The 16,858-nt window shown below is 47.1% G+C and overlaps 1 protein-coding gene across 8 annotated transcripts in view; it reads left to right on the forward strand.

Annotated features, from left to right (window-relative positions):
- LOC146770465 (vacuolar-sorting protein SNF8-like) overlaps positions 1-16,858 on the forward strand; it is a 296,161-nt gene that overhangs the window by 95,976 nt on the left and 183,327 nt on the right. For all 8 annotated transcript variants that reach the window (XM_085640436.1, XM_085640437.1, XM_085640434.1 and 5 more), the window contains 2 exons: positions 36-174; positions 1,554-1,658. In XM_085640436.1, coding sequence (XP_085496562.1) covers positions 36-174; positions 1,554-1,658 — 244 coding nt within the window. The remainder of the gene's footprint in view (positions 1-35; positions 175-1,553; positions 1,659-16,858) is intronic.

Genomic DNA, 16,858 nt, shown 5'->3' on the forward strand with positions numbered 1-16,858 from the left:
CTTGCAATTCAATTTTTATATTCTTTCTTTTACAGATGTCTAAGCAGCTGGACACATTTAAGACTAACCTTGAGGAATTTGCAAGCAAACACAAGCAAGACATTCGGAAAAATTCTCAGTTCAGGGTGCAGTTTCAAGATATGTGTGCAACAATCGGTGTGGATCCATTGGCTTGTAAGGCATCTGCTCTCAGTTTCTTACCTCACTTCTGAAATAAGCATAGTTTTTCCATTAGCTTGTTCTGATTAAAGCTGAGCGCTGGCAGAGACTGGATTTGGGTGAAACCTCTTACGTGGACTGTTGGACTTTGTTTCCTTATTTAGCTTGCAACTTGTATTTCAGTTGCTGTGTTTCTTTTACTACTAAAAACTGCTTTTTGACTTGCCATGAATTTCTGTGCAGTGGTGGCAGCACTAACATGCTGCTGATATCTGTGCACCAACATTGTGCCTCTTTCCCTTAAACCATTCTGTTTCAAAGCATAATTTGTTAGAAGCTCTTACTATTAAGTTGTTCAGAGTTTACCTTCTTACATGGGTGGACACAGTCCTAAAATATTTTTTTTATTTTTGTTTGCTCATCGTGCACCTGCCTAACTTTTCTCAAGTCTTTTGCAAATTATGAGTAATTAAAATTGGTAAATAGTAGCATGGCCACACAACTATCTTCTTGCAAGATGTGTTTGTTGTCGTTCAGAGCGTGTTAAATTAAAAATTGTACTCATTATGCTGTGTATTTCATACACACTTGTGCTTTTTTTTTTATAAACCTAAATGTAGCACACTGCGGCTGTATGTTAGATATGTGTCCTTTTGAATGACTGTACTGACACTGAAAATGAAAAGGGAGGACCGGAGAATGATCCTTGAACTTGTGTTACCATCACAATGTTGACTTCCATCACCCGTCACTCTGCCATTTTTACCAGAAAAAGCCTTTTCACCGACTCTGTTCTTCCTTCAACATTCTGAACTGTTCTCCTTTGTTCTGCCTCTGCTCTCTTTCCTGCCCTCTTCTCTTTCCTTGATCCTACACCTAATGACATGGTATATTTATGGTAATGTCACAATGAGCTGGTTTCCACCCTGTGGTGCTTGCATCATGTATTAAATCAATGTTTATTAACATTCAAAATGCTGCAGCCATCTTACCATTAAGCTGATGATGCCCCCTTCATGAAACTAGTATTTCTCTTTCCATACCCCCCTTCCCCGTAATTGAATATTTTGTTATTTAGCTCTTTATGTTAAAAAATGATCTGATAAAGTGACCAACTCTGTACTAATATTTAAATGAAGATGGTGTGACCCTGATAACTGACGCTATGCCTGTGACCTGCAGATAGAGAGAAACTGCAGGCAGTAAACTTGTATGTTACTATTGAACGCACCATCAGTAAAACCTGACTCCCTGTCATATGTTACACTTGCAATGGTTCACATAATCCATTGTGGTGTGTATCATGCCTCAGCATATTGTTGACGTCTTGTGGACCAATTGTCTGCTGTGGCGTTTACGGCTTTCTCCCTTACATTTGTTTTTTTTCTGTCCAGCTGGTAAAGGCTTTTGGTCGGAGATGTTAGGAGTTGGAGATTTTTACTATGAGTTGGGGGTACAGATTATTGAAGTCTGCTTAGCAATGAAGCACAGAAACGGAGGTAAGGATGAACATGGGTTTCTTAAGGTATTTTGTGGCCATGTATTACAAAATGACACACACAACTGCCCAAGTCTTCAAACCTTCCTGTACCCAGTTTTCATGTTTTAAATCAAATTTTCATGAACAGTTTGATTTATTTCCAAGTCACTGGATTCAACATAGATGTGCAAATATGCAATTTGTTGTCATGAGGCAAGTTCATAATAGTGCAGTGTTCTTTGTTTTGTCTGCAAACTGTGGTGTCACTTACTTAAAGATTCAGTTACCACCTATCACTGTACTGAAATGATCTTTAATTAGTGTTGGTTAGTAATAAACATGCAAATCATATTCAATAAAACCCAGAGGAGCACTGGCCCTAATAAATATCCTGAAGCATAATGTGTTAGTCACAGTGCAAATTCTGGAATGGAACAATATAACATAGTATCTAGGCTTCAAATAGTATGGCATACAAACAATCTGTTCAAGGTTTTCTTATAATTTAATCATAATATTGCATATTGTACCAATCTACTGCACAAACTTAATCAGTCCAGCAAAACATTATTTTTCAAGTATTTCTTCTCACCCCAGTATCTGCACTTATTTTGTGCATACGTCTAACCGGGGTATGAGGAAATCAAGTTAGTTATATCTTCTTGCTTAGACCCTAGAAGCCTACAGCATTCCCACACCTGAGGGAAATATGACCAGGAAAACTGTATCTCTTAATAGTCGGACTCAGCGCTCTTAAGCAAATAAAAAGTATATTTTAAATATTGAGAAAGAGGGATGATCAAATATGGTTGATGGAGACAAAGATACAGAGGATGGCAATAAAATGTTTGGCATTAAGATTATTATACATCACTACTTTAAAGTTAAAAAAGTGTCATCTCAGAACCAAATGATTGTCCTTCTCAGTATTTTAATAACATCAAGGAAAACTTTTCATTAAGCACTGCAAGCAAAGGTGACATTTCTGTAAAATGTTTGATTTAAGCTTTTAATCACCTATTATCTAAATTGGTTTTAAATCCTCACTAGGGGTTTTCTGCCTCATGTACATCCTTGTTCCTAAATAATTATCGGCTGGCTCTTACCTCACTTCAAGTTTATCACTATATTTAAATAATTTATTTGTGCAACTGAATGATTTAACCCATGTTTTATAAATAACTCTCCAGGGCATTTTGTGACCTTTATATGGTAAAACATATCTGATTATTTCCTTCTCCAGTCGAATGGTACTTTTTCCCCTACACTGACCCCCAAAACCTACCTAGTGCTGCCACATCAGAAGCCTGCTCTGGTGTGTGGCCAAGGGCTGTCATTACCATCCGTTGTGCTTCTTTTTTTCTCAGTCGGAATGTAATGCATCTGTCATGTGCTCCTTCCGGGGCTTAAATTAAATTAACATCGTAAATAGACATGCTCTTCTAACATTGTTGGGCTCACTACACTGTAGCAAGGTTTTCAACACAAAACGATTTTATTACCTCACACCTGTTTCCCCATCTGTCAGATGGCTTCCCTTTGAACTTAATCCAACTTAAAAAACAGCAACATCACATACAAGGTAGTTCATCGCAACACCTCTAGCAGAAACTGAGTGCAAAGAAGGCACTCCCTTTTCACAAGTTATATACCCACACCCACACTGAAACATTTCCTCTCTGTCACACATCACTTACTTTCTTGCTCCTTCATACAAGAGAAGCCTCCCAAAATGCACTCATTAAACTTGAGCTGTTTCAACCTAGTTTCATAGCGCCAATACCAGCTTATGCTAAGCTTCATCAGTAATGTCCTATCAACATATTTTAACATTTCATGCTTTCTGTTCGCCGAATGATCTTCTCTCTTAAATGCTCTGCTGCACTTAGACCTCTATAAGGGCCCAACATCGACCATTATAGAAAGTCTTTTTTATAACCACAATGTTTAGGATGATCAGAAAGTGTTTTGCAAAATATGCCAAGTCATTACTTGGCCACTTGAGTGATCCACATCCTGTTGCATTCAGTTTCAACATTTCACAACAAGTTAAGCACAAATATGGCTGGGGCCCTAGGGGCGTACCAGACCATATACTAAAAAAGAGACTTCGAGATAACGACTTGAGAAGGGACAAGGCCTAGGACCTTCAGAAGCGCTGGGGCCTCACTAATCCACCCAAGGCAGGTAAGTAAAGGACCCAGGGGAGACGCATGCAGTGTGAGAACACAGCAGCGGATCCCAATTGACTTCAATGGAGCAAGTCGCGATTGGAAATTTAGAGTTTTAGGATACTTTGGGAGAGTCTACATGCAAGTCACTTACAGGGTAAGTAGTTCTAGAGCCAACACCCACAGGAGCACCGTAGTGCTGGATTTACCTCACCCAGGGAAGCCGGGTGCATAGGTGTCTTTTGGTGTCGGGTCGCGGCGCCGTTTTCAATGGGAGCCAAAGAAGACTTGCTGCTTGTGAAGACAGGAGAAGTGTCCGGTGGAATCCAAGCCTGGATTCAGAAGAAAGAAGACCTGAAAGCAGAGGAGACAGTGTTCAAAGTCTCTTGGCAGTGACCCGGGGCAAGGAAGCTGGATGCCCACAGTCGTCGGGTGATTTCAGGTGATCACGGGTGTCTTGACTCTTCAGCCACGAGGTCCAGGAGGCGTCGACGACGACCAGGAGCTGGATTCGGCATGTCCCACGAAGTCTGCAGCTTACTGCGGTGTCGGCGACCAGATTGGAGCCAACAAGCCTTGACAACAGCAAGTCTCGTGGAAAGTGTAAAAAGTCAACGGTGCAGACCAGCAAGGTGTGAGGGACTCACCCAGCGAGTGTAAGTCAGGGCAGGCCTGGAGCAACCAGGGGAGCCCTTTGGTTTTGTAGAAAAGTCTTCTGGGGACCCACAAGCCAGCCGGCAAGGGATCGCGAAGACGCCTTGGGAGGATTCACTCACCAGGAGCCCATGGTCACTCGGGACGAGGTAGGCCTCTGATCTTCGGAGGAAATCCTGCTGGAGGCTTGGACCACACGTGGTCCAATGCACACGTTTGTAGAACGTCGTGAAGGGGTTGCACTCGAAAATAGTGCCCGGTACCCAGTTATTGCGGTTCCTCGTCACTCGTGGGGTCCACTTGCCTCAGCATCGCTGGGGACTCACGATGGCCTTGGAGAAGTCAGGAAATCCATTTCAGGGGCTGCAGGGACTTCGGATTCCGGTGGGAGCGGGAAAGTTTGCGACCGTTGATTCAAAGTTTTGGTGCCTGCCAAGCAGGGAAGTCACTCCTTGACTCCAAGGGAGATTCTTCAGTCTTCCAGAGGTAGTGGAATGTCGAAGGTCCAGGATTCTTCTTCAGAGCGTTGTCCAGGGATATCTAGTTTGCAATGGCAAGGGTTCCCTAACTTATACTACAAGGAAAGGAGGGACTAGCTCTATGACCCCTCCTATGGGAGGGTCAGGGGAGTGGGTGGCTACACCCACTTTCCTTTGTCCAGTTTCGCGCCAGAGCAGGGGCAGGTAGCCCCTGAACCGGTTTGAGCTGGCATATGTACAGAGGAGCCTAATGATCCCCCAGTGCAGGACTTCAAAGCACTCTAGGAGTGCACCCACCCAGCCCCAATACACTAATCCCTGTCTGGGAGGTGACCACACCTCCCTGTGACAGGATGCCTATTGTTGGGCCTCCTCCACTGCGAGTTTCGGTCACCAGCAGGAGGGCATCCCAGTGTCTGTGACTGGTGGCATCCATTTTGTGATGCCAGGGCTCTTCAGGATTCTACAGTGTTTCCACAGTGGGTACATGTCTATCCCTCTAGAAGGGTGGGATCATACTCCCACACCAGTTACTGGTGTGGGGGTATGATTCCAAAGCGTTTGACACCAAAAACAACATGTTTTGATGCAGCCATTCCAAAGTTAGCATTTACCGCTAGGTTATAATGCACTTAAGAGTATATGGTTTGACCGCATCCACAAACAGCCACAGAGAATGGACTCTGAGAGCTGCAGAGGGGCCCTGCTCAGGCAGAGGCTCCCCCTCACATGGAAACCAAGCACCCTGCCCTCAGGATTGATAGGGCCTGCCTTAGGGGTGACTGATAGGTTTATATGTGTGTGCAGTTAGGGATATAGTGTACCTATATCTCAGTGAGGAGTGCTAACACTACCTCACCCAGGCTGCAGTAGCAGGCCTGAGGTGTCAGATTTAGTCTGCTTCCCAGGGGTGGCATAATACATGCTTCAGCCCCTGGTAGGCCTGTGAAGTACCTATGCCCTTGGTACCTAAGGTACCATATACTAGGGGCTCATAAGGTACCACAGTATCCAATCACTAGTGCATCTAATATGCACTCCAAGTTGTTTAGAGAGAACAGAGAGGCTGGGGCCTTGATTAGCACGGTCCCAGCCAGACTATAGCCAGAAACCAGTGTTAACATCAGAAAAAAAAGTGGGGGCAACATAAGGTGCAGATCCTACTCTCCTACACAACCCCCCCCCCCCCCAACGCAGGGACACTAAACTAACCTTGACCAGTTGAGTCTTCGTGTTCTAAGTGGAAATACCTTGAGAGTCCATCTGCATTGGCATGTCCGGTCCCAGGCCTATGTTCCACTGTATAGTCCATCCCCTGTTGGGAAATGGACCACCTTAAAAGTTTTAGGTTTTCACCTTTAATCTGTTTAAGTATGGCCTCAGCTTCTTCAGGGCCCACACCACAACAAAGGCCTCCCTCTCTATAGCTGACCAACGCTTCTCTCTCTAGGGGTCAGCCTTCTGCTTATAAAAGCTACTAGCTGGTCTTGACCTTCATCATTCATTTGAGACAGTAAAGCTCCCACACCCAGCTCAGAAGCATCTGTTTGGACAATGAACTTTTTGGTGTAGTCTGGACTCTGTAAGATGGGAGCAGTGCACATGGCCTGCTTATGTCTTCAAATGCCTTCTGACAGCTAGCTGTCCACTGAACCTTTGTTGGTATTTTCTTTGAGGTAAGATCATTTAAGGGGGTCACTATAGATCCATATCCCTTAACAAACCTCCTATAGTACCCAGTCAGGCCTAAGAAGGCTCTTACCTGTGTCTGGGTGGTTGGAGCAACCCATTCCATGATGGTTTGGATTTTGCTCTGTAAAGGCTGAACCTGGCCTCCACCTACAAGGTGGCCCAGGTACAGAACCTGACTCTGCCCTATCTGGCACTTAGTGGCCTTGATAGTGAGGCCTGCTTTTTGCAGGGCCTCTAAAACATTTCTGAGGTGGACCAGGTGATTCTGCCATGAGGAACTAAAGACCGCAATATCATCTAGATAAGCTGAGCAATAAGTTTCCATCCCTGCCAGAACTTTGTTCACCAACCTCTGAAAAGTGGCAGGTGCATTTTTCAATCCAAAGGGCATCACCACAAAGTGGTAGTGCCCACCAGGGGTTGAAAATGCTGTTTTGGCTTTTGCATCATCAGCGAACCTGATCTGCCAGTAGCCAGCTGTTAGGTCAAATGTACTAAGATACTTGGCTGAGGCCAAAGTATCAATCAGCTCATCTGTCCTTGGTATGGGATAGGCATCAGTCCTGGTGACTGCATTGAGGCCTCTGTAGTCTACACAAAACCTAATTTCTTTCTTACCACCCTGGGTATGAGGTTTGGATACTAGGACTACAGGACTAGCCCAAGGGCTATCTGAAGGCTCAATCACACCTAACTCCAACATTTTCTGGACTTCAGTCCTGATACAGTCCCTGACATGGTCAGGTTGCCTGTAGATTTTACTCTTGACAGGCAGACTGGCTCCAGTGTCCACCTCATGGGTGCACCAGGAAGTCTGACTAGGGGTCAGGCTAAACATATGTCTGAACTGCTGCAGAACCTGTCTGCATTCAGTTTGCTGATGGTCAGTGAGGCTGCTTGCCAAAGCAGCACCATCTACTGACCCGTCATCAGGGTTCTGTGAGAGCAGGTCAGAGAGAGGGTCACTCTCCTCCTCCTGTTCCTCATCAGTTGCCATGAGCAAGCCCATGTCAGCCCTGTTAACATATGGTTTCAATCTGTTGACATGGAGCACCCTAAGGGGGCTCCTGGGAGTTCCAAGATTCACCAGGTAGGTGACTTCTCCCTTTTGCTCAACAATTGTATGGGGGCCACTCCATTTATCTTGGAGGGCTGCTGGGGCCACAGGCTCCAACACCCACACTTTCTGTCCTGGCTGGTACACAGTCAGCACAACCTTTTGGTCATGCCAAGTTTTTTGTAATTCTTGGCTGGCTTGGCAGTTCGGGCTGGACTGTTCCCATGAGGAACAGGGTCAAGACTGATTTGCATATGGCTGGGTTCAAACTGGAATGGCATGGTGAACAAAAAAACCGATGGATTTAGGCCCAGATCTCTGTACTGGGGTGAATGTATGACATCGTTCTGCATTCTGTCCATCAACTGTTGTTTTTGCATTTGTCACCCCGAGTGGGACGGGTATGCTCAGACGTGAGTCCCATGCTCTCCATGCCACTGGAATCAAGCTATCCTGGCTGAAGAGGGGTGAAACCCCGAATCCGGTCCTAGGATGCTTGTTTCCAGTCCAGGGAGGACCTGGCTTGGCAGTTCGGGCTGGACTGTTCCCATGAGGAACAGAGTCAAGACTGATTTGCATATTGCTGGGTTCAAACTGGAATGGCATGGTGAGCAAAAAAAATAGGGATTTAGGCCCAGATCTCTGTACTGGAGTGAATGTATGACATTGTTCTGCATTCTGTCCATCAACTGTTGTTTTTGCATTCTTGGCTGGGCTCCAGGTTTTTAGTTGCCTTCTTCATGTATTCGGCCATCCTGGAGCGGAGACCAAGTACATAGTCCATCACATCCCGTTTAGGCTGTTTGAGAGGTAACTCCCAGCCCTCCTTCACCAAACATAATGGACCTCTTACAGGATGCCCAAACAGAAGTTCAAATGGGCTGTAACCAACCCCCTTCTGTGGAACCTCTCAGTATGCAAACAGAAGGCAGGGAAGGAGAAGGTCCCCTTTTCGCCTAAGCTTTTCTGGGAGGCCTTTAATTATTCCCTTTAGGGTTTTGTTGAAACGTTCATCTAACCCATTGCATTGTGGGTGATAGGGAGTAGTGAATTTATGTTACACCACACTCCTTCCACATTGCTTTAAGATATCCTGACATGAAGTTGGTACCTCTGTCAGATATAACCTCCTTTGGGAAACGCACCCTGGAGAAAACTCCAATGAGGGCTCTTGCCACCACAGGGGCTGTGGTGGTCTTCAGGGGAATTGCCTCTGGGTAGCTGGTGGCATGATCCACTACCACCAGGATAATTTTGTGGCCAGATGCAGTTGGAGGGTCAAGGGGACCAACAATGTCAATCCCTACCCTTTCAAAGGGTACCCCCACCACAGGTAGTGGTATCAGGGGGGCCTTTGTTGTGCCACCTGACTGGCCACTGGCTTGGCAAGTGACACAGGAGCGACAAAACTCCTTGGTGTCCTCTGACATATGTGGCCAATGAAAATGTGGAACAAGCCTGTCCCAGGTCTTGTTTTGGCCCGAGTGTCCTGCTAAAGGGATGTCATGTGCTAGGGTCAAGAGGAACCCCCTAAACCTCTGAGGTATTACCAACCTCCTGGTGGCTCTAGGGGTTGGATCTCTAGCCTCAGAATATAGGAGTCCCTCATCCCAATAAACTTTATGGGACCCACTAGCACTCCCAGCAGCCTCAGCAGCAGCCTGCTGTCTGAGGGGTTCAAGAGAGGGGCAGCACTGTTGCTCCTTACTCAGATCTTCCCTGGAAGGTCCCCCTGCCCCCAAGAACTTAACCTGATCAGGCTCAAGTCCCTCTGGGGCAGTTCCTTCTTCAGGATCTGCTTCTCCTCCCTCAAGAGGTGAATCTGTGTTCTGAGACGGAGGGGAAGGCACTGCCTTAACCCAACACTCCTCTTCTTGGGTAGTACCTGGTCCATAGTTTCAGGATCCAGAGCTGGTTCAGTTTGATGCATTTTGGCCTGTGACCTGGTCACAGCAAATACCTCTGCAGGGATGCCCAACATCTCAGCATGAGTCCATAACTCTACTTCAGACCAGGCTGAAGTCTCTAGATCATTGCGCAATAGACATTCGACAGGGAGGTCTGCACTGACTACTACTTTCTTTAGGCCAGTTACCCCTCCCCAGGAGAAATTCACAACTGCCAAACTATGGTTGGTCCTGACATTGCTTGCATTGGTAACCTGGTACATTTCACCCAGGATGATCTGCCCAGGGTCCACAAGATCCTCTGCCACCATGGTGACACTAGCACCTGTGTCCCTGAATGCCAAAGCCTGTTTGCCATTTATTACTGGCTGCTGTTTGTATTTGCCCAGATTACTGGGGCTCACTAGGAAGGACATATCAATGTCTCCATCACAAATCAGCAATGCCTGAGTGGGTACTCTGACTAGGCCAGAGTCCACTTCAGAACCCAGGGTCAACCCTACTACACCCTTATTCTGAGTACCACCTCCACCAGTAGCTGCACTAGGGGAAACAGTTGCCTTAGGGGCAGGAGTGGTGGTGGTTTGGTCTTTGGACTTGTTACAATCAGAAGTCCAGTGCCCTTTCTGTTCACAGAATTTGCACCATGGCTTCTTTTTGCCTTTTCCTTTATTGGATTGTGAATCCCCACCAGATGCAGATTGTTGGGGCCCTTGTGAAGACTTCTGGTCTTTTGACTTATCCCCACCTTTCTCAGAGCCCTTAGAATCCTGCTTCTTAGTGGCACCCCCTTGGTTCTGGGTTTTCTGCCGCACCCTGGTTCTGACCCATTTGTCTGCCTTCTTTCTCAATTCTTGGGGAGAGGTCAGATCAGAGTCCACCAGGTACTGATGCAACAACTGGTTCTGGCAATTATTAGGGATCTGTTCTCTCATCATAAGATTATACAATCCCTTAAAATCAGTAACTCTACTACCAACCAGCCAACCCTCCAGAGCCTTGGTTGCACAATCTACAAAGTCAGTCCAGTCTTGAGTCTGTGCTTTCTGGGTGTCCCTGAACTTCAACCTGTACTGCTCAGTGGTTAAGCCAAACCCATCTATCAGTGCACTCTTCAGGACTTCATAATCATCAGCATTCTCTTCTCTAACAGTGATGAGCTTGTCTCTACCTTTATCTGAAAAGGAGAGTCACAAGATTGCTGCCCACTGCTTTTGGGGGACCTGTTGTACTCTACAGGCTCTCTCCATAGCAGTTATCCATTTATGGATATCATCCCCAATCTGGTAGGGAGGAACAACCTTGGACAGGTTCCTATGGTCTGGAATATATTATCTAACTCTAGGGACACTGTTGCTGCCACCAGGGGTTTCTAACCCCTCTCTTCTAGAAGCTCTCTGGAGCTCAAAGGCTTCTCTATCTAATGCCAACCTTTTGGCCTTGAGGACAAATCTTGCTTCCTCCTACTGCAGCAGTTTGTACATTCTGTCAGAGGAGGTCTCCCTTCTAGGAAGGTAGGAGTTCCTCTGCTGGACAGATTGCTTGCCAGAGTGATAGGAGTGGTCAGATTCCCTAGAAAGGGACCTAGGCCTGTCCTCCACTCTTAGGGAGAATTCCTCTGTCCTTTTCAGACCCTAGTCGGTCTGGCCCTTCAACCACAGAGTCTAGGTCATCTTGATTTTCATCATCTGACCCAGACACTGTAATTGACCCACCCCCTGATTCAGACCCCTTAGCTCGTAGAGCTAATCTAAGATCATCTGCTGTCAGCAGATCTATCAGGTGTAGTGTGTAGGGACTTTGTCCTATCCTCAGGTGCCTTGCAGCACACATGGCTTTCAAGTCAAAGAAAGTCATGTCCTTATACTGAGTCTGGGTGGACGCACTGGTTCCAACCCTGAAGGACATTCTAGTGTTGTGCAGTGTTGTACTACCTACTCTGGTTTGTGGCCTACTGATCCTAGCTTGAGCTGTAGAAAGGGTGTGCTATCCCTTTACTCACAGCTCTAAGTTCAGTAGAACTTATTGATACTAAGCTTGACTTTATATGTACCTTGAGTACCTATATGGTTTTCAGTTAGTAATTCAAATAGAGATTTTCTGGTAAAACAATGGCAAGCTGTAATCCCACATGCTGCCCACCAATGTGAGAAGTTGGCCTGGTATATGCTGGTCACTAGTGAAAGTGGCCATCTTGCACCAGTACAATTCGACTCTTATGGTAGTAGGTTTAAGACAACCTTTTAAAGAAAGCTATCCTAGTGGTAGCTGTGGAGAGCAGCCTTAAGACTAAGTCTTTAGAGGAATGTAAAGCAGCTTGTTTTACCTTATAATCTCTTGAATTACTAAATGAAAGGACACCACACAAGTATATATATATATATAAAATATATATGTATTTATTACTAACAACTCTCTGCTAATCTCTTTATGAGATTAGAAGTCAGGAACATATGCACAAATCAACATTTCACAACAAGTTAAGCACAAATATGGCTGGGGCCCTAGGGGCGTACCAGACCATATACTAAAAAGAGACTTAGAGAGAAAGACTTGAGAAGGGACAAGGCCTAGGGCTTTCAGAAGCGATGGGGCCTCACTAATCCACCCAATGCAGGTAAGTAAAGGACCCACGGGAGACGCATGCAGTGTGAGAACACAGTCGCGGATCCCAATTGACTTCAATGGAGCAAGTGGCGATTGGAAATTTAGAGTTTTAGGATACTTCGGGAGAGTCTACAAGCAAGTCACTTACAGGGTAAGTAGTTCTAGAGTCAACACCCACAATAGCACCGTAGTGCTGGATTTACCTCACCCAGGGACGCCGGGTGCATAGGTGTCTTTTGGTGTCGGGTTGCGGCGTTGTTTTCAATGGGAAGCCAAAGAAGACTTGCTGCTTGTGAAGACAGGAGAAGTGTCCGGTGGAATCCAAGCCTGGATTCAGAAGAAAGAAGACCTGAAAGCAGAGGAGACAGTGTTCAAAGTCACTTGGCAGTGACCGGGGGCAAGGAAGCTGGATGCCCACAGTCGTCGGGTGATTTCAGGTGATCACGGGTGTCTTGACTCTTCAGCCACGAGGTCCAGGAGGTGTCGACGATGACCAGAAGCTGGATTCGGCGACCAGATTGGAGCCAACAAGCCTTGGCAACAGCAAGACTTGTGGAAAGTGTAAAAAGTCAGCGGTGCAGACCAGCAAGGTGTGAGGGACTCACCCAGCGAGGGTAAGTCAGGGCAGGCCTGGAGCAACCAGGGGAGCCCTTTGGTTTCGTAGAAAAGTTTTCTGGGGACCCACAAGCCAGCCGGCAAGGGATCGCGAAGACGCCTCGGGAGGATTCAATCACCAGGAGCCCACGGTCACTCGGGTCGAGGTAGGCCTCTGATCTTCGGAGGAAATCCTGCTTGAAATCCGAAGTTCGTAGAACGTCGTGAAGGGGTTGCACTCCAAAATAGTGCCCGGTACCCAGGTATTGCAGTTCCTCGTCATTCATGGGGTCCACTTGCCTCAGCGTCGCTGGGGACTCACGATGGCCTTGGAGAAGTAAGGAAATCCACTTCCGGGGCTGCAGGGACTACAGACTCTGGCGGGAGCGGGAACGTTTGCGACCGTTGATTCAAAGTTTTGGTGCCTGCCAAGCAGGGGAGTCACTCCTTGACTCCAAGGGAGATTCTTCAGTCTTCCAGAGGTAGTGGAACGTCGAAGGTCCAAGATTCTTCTTCAGAGCGTCGTCCAGGGATATCTAGTTTGCAATGGCAAGGGTTCCCTAACTTATACTACAAAGAAGGGAGGGACTAGCTCTATGACCCCCTCCTATGCGAGGGTCAGGGGAGTGGGTGGCTACACCCACTTCCCTTTGTCCAGTTTCGCGCCAGAGCAGGGGCAGGTAGCCCCTGAACCGGTTTTAGCTGGGATATGCACACAGGAGCCTACTGCTCCCCCAGTGCAGGACTTCAAAGCACTCTAGGAGTGCACCCATCCAGCCCCAATACACTAAACCCTGTCTGGGAGGTGACCACACCTCCCTGTAACAGGATGCCTATTGTTGGGCCTCTTCCACTGCGAGTTTCGGTCAGCAGCAGGAGGGCAGCCCAGTGTCTGTGACTGGTGGCATCCATTTTGTGATGCCAGGACTCTTCAGGATTCTACAGTGTTTCCACAGTGGGTACATGTCTATCCCTCCAGAAGGGTGGGATCATACTCCCACACCAGTTACTGGTGTGGGGGTATGATTCCAAAGCGTTTGACACCAAACACAACATGTTTTGATGCAGCCATTCCAAAGTTAGCATTTACCGCTAGGTTATAATGCACTTAAGAGTATATGGTTTAACCGCATCCACAAACAGCCACAGATAATGGACTCTGAGAGCTGCAGAGGGGCCCTGCTCAGGCAGAGGCACCCCCTCACATGGAAACCAAGCACCCTGCCCTCAGGATTGATAGGGCCTGCCTTAGGGGTGACTGATAGGTTTATATGTGTGTGCAGGTAGGGATATAGTGTACCTATATCTCAGTGAGGAGTGCTAACACTACCTCACCCAGGCTGCAGTAGCAGGCCTGTGGTGTCATGAAGTACTGGGTTTTTCAGAACCCAGCGGTGCCAGGGAACGCACCCTAAGACTTCGACTCCTTCCTGTTTCAGACTACAGAAACACAGAGTCTTCTTGGTGAAGTCAAAGATCTTGTTTATTGGCTGCAGCCAGTAACAGGTATCCTAGAAGTACAACACGGTGTATATTCTCAGGAGACTGCTCCCCTTTACAAAGCCAGTCTTCTCCTTTTATACAAAATATTATGCTTTAGGCAATCATTCCTTATTTTACAGTTGACCATTCACATATTTTCACTACAAAGAAAAAGCAGAGTCATGATGATAAGCCCATATTTCAGTCTGTCCAGCCCTCAATCAATTACCCGGCAATGCTCAGTACTTTCATCAGATATCGACGGACCCTCAATAAAAACGGGCACCTCCTCCTCGTAAAGCAAGTCATAAAGAAAGAAACAGGGACCGGTGTGTGTAAGATTATGCATGGTTTGTGTGTGATGAAAGGTTTTATGATATGTTGTGCCTTGATACTAATCTCATTCGGCCACTGGGAAAGGAACTGGCCGAACAGGTTTGGCTTCAGGCAGTGGAGTCAGCTTGCCCAGGTCACAGAGGAGTCAGCAAAGGTGCACGTGTCCTTCAGACTCGTTTTTGGCCTTAGTCATTGGCCTATGTAAGGGCAATCACAAAATGGCTGCCGTTTAAATGGAACCCGAGGGTTCAGGACAGAAACAGTGATTTTAAGGTGATTTCGTCACCCGAATATGACGAAAATGCTTGTGCATAGTATTCTAATCATTCTCGGTCTGCTGATACCAAAATCGTCATGATACGACGATGTTTATAACAGGGTCCAGAATTTTCCGTACCACAGACCCTCCTTTTGCCCTTACATAGGCAATTACCTATACTCACGTTAATCTGAGTCCAGGTCTGTATCCATAAAGTCGTTGAGATGTTGCTGTAGCATCATCCTATTACTTAGCTCGCCTTTTGATACAGGTTTCCTAACACACGATGTAGCACAGAGGCCACATATTGCAGGAGCACACTGTACACACAGACAGAACAGGAAAAGAATGGCTAAGATCATCCCAATGACTATCAGAATCTTCCATCCCCAGGCTAATATCAGTTCCCAGAACCACCCCATCAATGACCAATCTCCTTTATCCACGTGAATAGATTCGGAGATCTTGTGTAGTTTGGAAATGGCCTGGTAGACTGTCGGAGCGTTATCTGGAATGAAAACACAGCAACTTGATTGGATCACTTTACATACCCCACCTCGGTCTGCAAGTATGACGTCTAATGCGACCCTGTTCTGAAGAGTCATAAGGCGGTCCGACTGGAGCTCAGCAGTCAAATTACTAAGGGCACCGGCTGTTTCAACTACCGTGGATTCAACCACCCTTGTCAATTGCCTTATGGTCCTGCTGTTAACCATAGGGCCCCAAAACGGCAGAAAACCCTTTACGAAATCTCCAAGTTCGTGTCCTGTAGTGTCTTCTTTACTGATGACACCTCTAATTATCCTTGTCTTATGGTAATCTGCCGCGGCCGTGTAGGTGGGAGGCAACAGGAACGAAACAAAACATGTGCCTGAGAAGTCAGGGGGCAACCATGTATTGACTCTATTATGGCAGATTGTGAGGGATTGCGGGACGATCTCACGAATATGACGCCATGGAAGGGCTCTGGTCAACACTTACCACACAAAGTCCCCCGTAAGAGAATGATGGACTGCCCTGAACCACGATACCCATATTCCTCTCCTGTTTATCCACAGACAGGAGGCGATCCACAGACAGGAAGCAAGGAACCGGAAGAGGGCGGGGTTAACCCCGGAACTGCAAATCAACACCCAATGAAAGGCAAAGGAGAAGGGACACCGACGTCACGGACCAAAGGAGAGAGAGAGGATGGGACGCGGAACGAACAGCAGGAAGAAGACGAAGGCGGAGTAAGAACAGCGGGAAGAGCGGACGCAAACGAGGACAGTCGGAAGGAAGACCAGGAAGACGCGGAGTCGGAGGACCGGTGGTGCCAAGATTGGTGGTGCCCTCCGGAGGATGCTGGGGAGCGGCCGCAGCTCTGGAGAGTTGCGGCGGGGCCGGTGAGTGAAAGCGTCACAGGGGTTTAAGAACCGAGGGTTTGACGGGCTCTAGTGGAAGACGGGAGGGAACGCACTGAGGGGGAGGCGGGAGAGACCAAGGAAGGTTGAGCTTGGTACGCTATATTGCCCTATGCCTGCTTTGTTAAAGTCGGACCTAGCTATACGTCTTTGCAACCCAAACCTCGCTGACTCCTCATCCCGCGAACCTTGTTCTTACGTAGTGCACGTTAAAAAACTTGAACGAATAAGTACTTAGAAGAGGGTTTTCAAGTCCTTTTTGTAACTACCCTATTCCCTTCACTACCCTATTCCTGCACGATCCTACAGCCGATAGACCCCGAAGAAACACTCCTGGTGTGGTGACGGTGCTTCTTAAACGCAACCTACCAGTCAATACATAACTGACGGCTCCCTTTTTTCCCTCCTATGAGCCTCCGGGAAGACGACCGCCGCACGGACGAAGACCCCCCTGGCACGTCAAGCTCAAGCTCTACAGACCCATCGGAATCCGCGGAAATACTCGCAGGAGGGAAACCAGAAGACACAACAACCTCCAGAACTCTCTTGTCTCAGAAACAAAATAAAACTCTTTCTTT

This window comes from Triturus cristatus, unplaced genomic scaffold (genome assembly GCF_964204655.1).
Source record: "Triturus cristatus unplaced genomic scaffold, aTriCri1.1 SCAFFOLD_205, whole genome shotgun sequence".
NCBI lineage: Eukaryota > Metazoa > Chordata > Amphibia > Caudata > Salamandridae > Triturus > Triturus cristatus.